The following is a 2,598-nucleotide window of genomic DNA, read 5'->3' on the forward strand; positions in this document are numbered from 1 at the left end:
TCCTACGGAAGCGGAGGGTTAAAAAAAATAGCAAAGCTCAGGTTCCGCTCATAATCCCGCCCACTGTGCCGTAACGCCTCTTTATACTGTGCCGTAACGGCCTCTTTAGCCAATGGGACGAGAGCGTGCCGGAAGGAGCGGGGCGGGGCTCCGGAAGGGGCGGAGCGGCGCCTCCGGGAGGAGGGTCGCACCGAGTGGGGGCGTCTGGTCCGTGGCTCTCGCTCCCGCGACCCTCGCTCGGTCCCCGCCGGCTGGGAAGTGGGTGGTGCCCGGTCGCCGTGCCCCGCCGCCATGAGCCAGCACAGCCGACTGCAGAAGCAAGTGCTAGGCCTGTACCGGGAGCTGCTGCGCGCCGGCCGCGGGAAGCCGGGCGCCGAGGCCCGGGTGCGCGCCGAGTTCCGACAGAACGCCTGCCTGCCGCGCTCCGACGTGCTGCGCATCGAGTACTTGTACCGCCGCGGGCGGCGCCAGCTGCTGCTGCTCCGCTCGGCTCACGCCAAGTCCCTGGGCGCCTTCGTGCGGCCGATGGACCCGCCCGGGGAGCCTGCCGCCTTGGGGGCCTTGCCCGACGGAAGTGACCAGGCGAGGAAGCCACCTCGGAGGCGCGAGAACCCTGGAGACACCGCCTGATGAGCCCCAGTCCATGGAGCCGGTTGTGGGGCCGCCCCTGACTGCGAGGGTGGGCGGAACGCGCCTAATGAGAGGTTAGCCGTCCTAAGAGCTTCGCTGTGTGGGAATCGAGCGACGGAGGCCAGTGGACCTGAGAAGTCGGCTGCTTAGTTGAGGATCCGACTCCCTACTTGAGGGTTTGGGGCAGGCTGCCCGCACCGTGTCAGGCCTAGCGCACCTTACCCGAGGGCTTGGGAAGCAGGGCTGCCTCCCTTGTGGGCGGAAAAGCAGAGACAACGTCTCTCATGATGCCTGAGCACAAAACCACCCCTTGGCTTCCCAAGGGATTCTCCTTTCCCCGAGAAGAGCAGACTTTTGTTGGAAAGGAGTTCCCCAAGATACCCCCATACATGGGGAGAAGCCTGGAACCCCTCTTTGGAACACCGCCCCCCATTCATTGTGACAAACCAGGACCTGTCAGAGAGGACTTAGGGATCTCTCAGCCCAGCTGACCAATTCAAGACCCCTCCATGGGGGTTCTGAGGGTACCTCTGACTTCTGCACAGACACACACAACCAGGACCGTTGAGCAAAAGGAATAAATTTAAAGATGTGCATACTCCTTTTTGGTGGTGTTCAGAATGTTATGTGCTTGGGGGAGTTTTAGAGACACCCAACATCTGGAAATGCCCCTCTGGGAGGGGATGGGTGTAGAGATCTGCCTCTTCCCCTCTGAGGCCCTCCCTACAGGTCAGCAAAGTTCCTAGGCTTGGGAAGCTTCAGGAATCTTTGCCTAACCCCAAAGAGATCCCAAAGGACTCCTTCATGGAGTGTATACAGAAAGGAGAGGAAGTGGTCAGACTGACGTGGCCTGGCAGGTAGCCCCTGAGTAGGGATCTTCAAATCCTTTCCAGAATCTGGAAATTTCTCTTTTCTCAAACCTTGGGGATATGAGTCCCCCCCTGAGATTTTTATCAATAAGGTCATTGAGTTAGTTAATTGTGCCAACCTGGCCAATAATCACATGTGGGGCTAATTGAAAGGCAGAGGGCTAAATGGGTGGTGAGCCTCGCCTTTCTAGTTCTCCGGTCTCTTTTGTGATGGTCGCACCAGGGTGCAGCTGCCTTAGCAGTTCCCTGCTTCAGCTTGCAAGGTTGACTTCCTACAAGACATCCCCAAGGAGAAGCTACATGGACCTATCCCGATGCAGCCCTGGGTGCTGGAGCAGCCGTGTGGAGACCCCTGCTAGTGCTGAGATGCTTATTCGTTCACTGACTCAGCTTTCCTCCTGCAGTCGGCATCGTTGCCTCTGTTTTGTGAGGTGGAGGACTTTGTGGACTGGTGTTGGGTTAATGTTGGACTTGTGGGCTTGGGCACCATTGGGTTGGGATGTTTTCGTGATGCACATTTTCTTTACATAAAAATCATACATGAGTTGCTGTTTCTCCAAAGTACCTAGACTAATACAGTCATGGAGGGTCAAAATCAGGTGTCTTCTGTCCGGTGTCCCTGTATGGACTTGTCCAAGACCCGCTCCAGGATCTTATCTGAATTATACCCCAACAGGTAAAGCAGTGGGAAATACATGAATACATATAGTTGTGGGAATGAAGATGACCTTAATCCAGGCCACAGTCCCAAGGGACAATCAGAAGCAAAACATAGGCTGTCCTAATTTCAGTGGGGGACTGGGGTCCCCAAATAAGTATCAAACTGCCATTGACTCAAGGTTGACTCATATTCAAATCCAGCACACCGCCACTGAGTCCATTCAGATGCATCTTGACCCTCTGGGGCAGGGTAGAACTGTCCCTGTGGGTTTTGGAGACTAGCAGGGCAGCTGGTGGTTTCAGACTGCTAACCTCGCAGTTAGCAATCCAACTCCTAAGCACTGCACCACCAGGACTCCTATGTTGACTCTCAGTAAGCCTGCATAAGACCAGCACCCCCACCCCACCCCAAAAAACCCCTCACTATTATCGAGTGTGA

General features: G+C 56.2%; 1 protein-coding gene across 1 annotated transcript; it reads left to right on the plus strand.

The window, feature by feature from the left end:
• Positions 1-206: 206 nt before the first annotated feature.
• On the plus strand, positions 207-1,231 carry SDHAF1 (succinate dehydrogenase complex assembly factor 1). Its single transcript, XM_045292912.1, is given in 2 exon segments — positions 207-588; positions 590-1,231. Coding segments are annotated over 2 exon segments (417 nt in total). The 5' UTR covers positions 207-291; the 3' UTR covers positions 710-1,231.
• The last annotated feature ends 1,367 nt before the right edge of the window (positions 1,232-2,598 follow it).

This window comes from Echinops telfairi, unplaced genomic scaffold (genome assembly GCF_000313985.2).
Source record: "Echinops telfairi isolate 266 unplaced genomic scaffold, ASM31398v2 ScPeMD7_655;HRSCAF=1070, whole genome shotgun sequence".
NCBI lineage: Eukaryota > Metazoa > Chordata > Mammalia > Afrosoricida > Tenrecidae > Echinops > Echinops telfairi.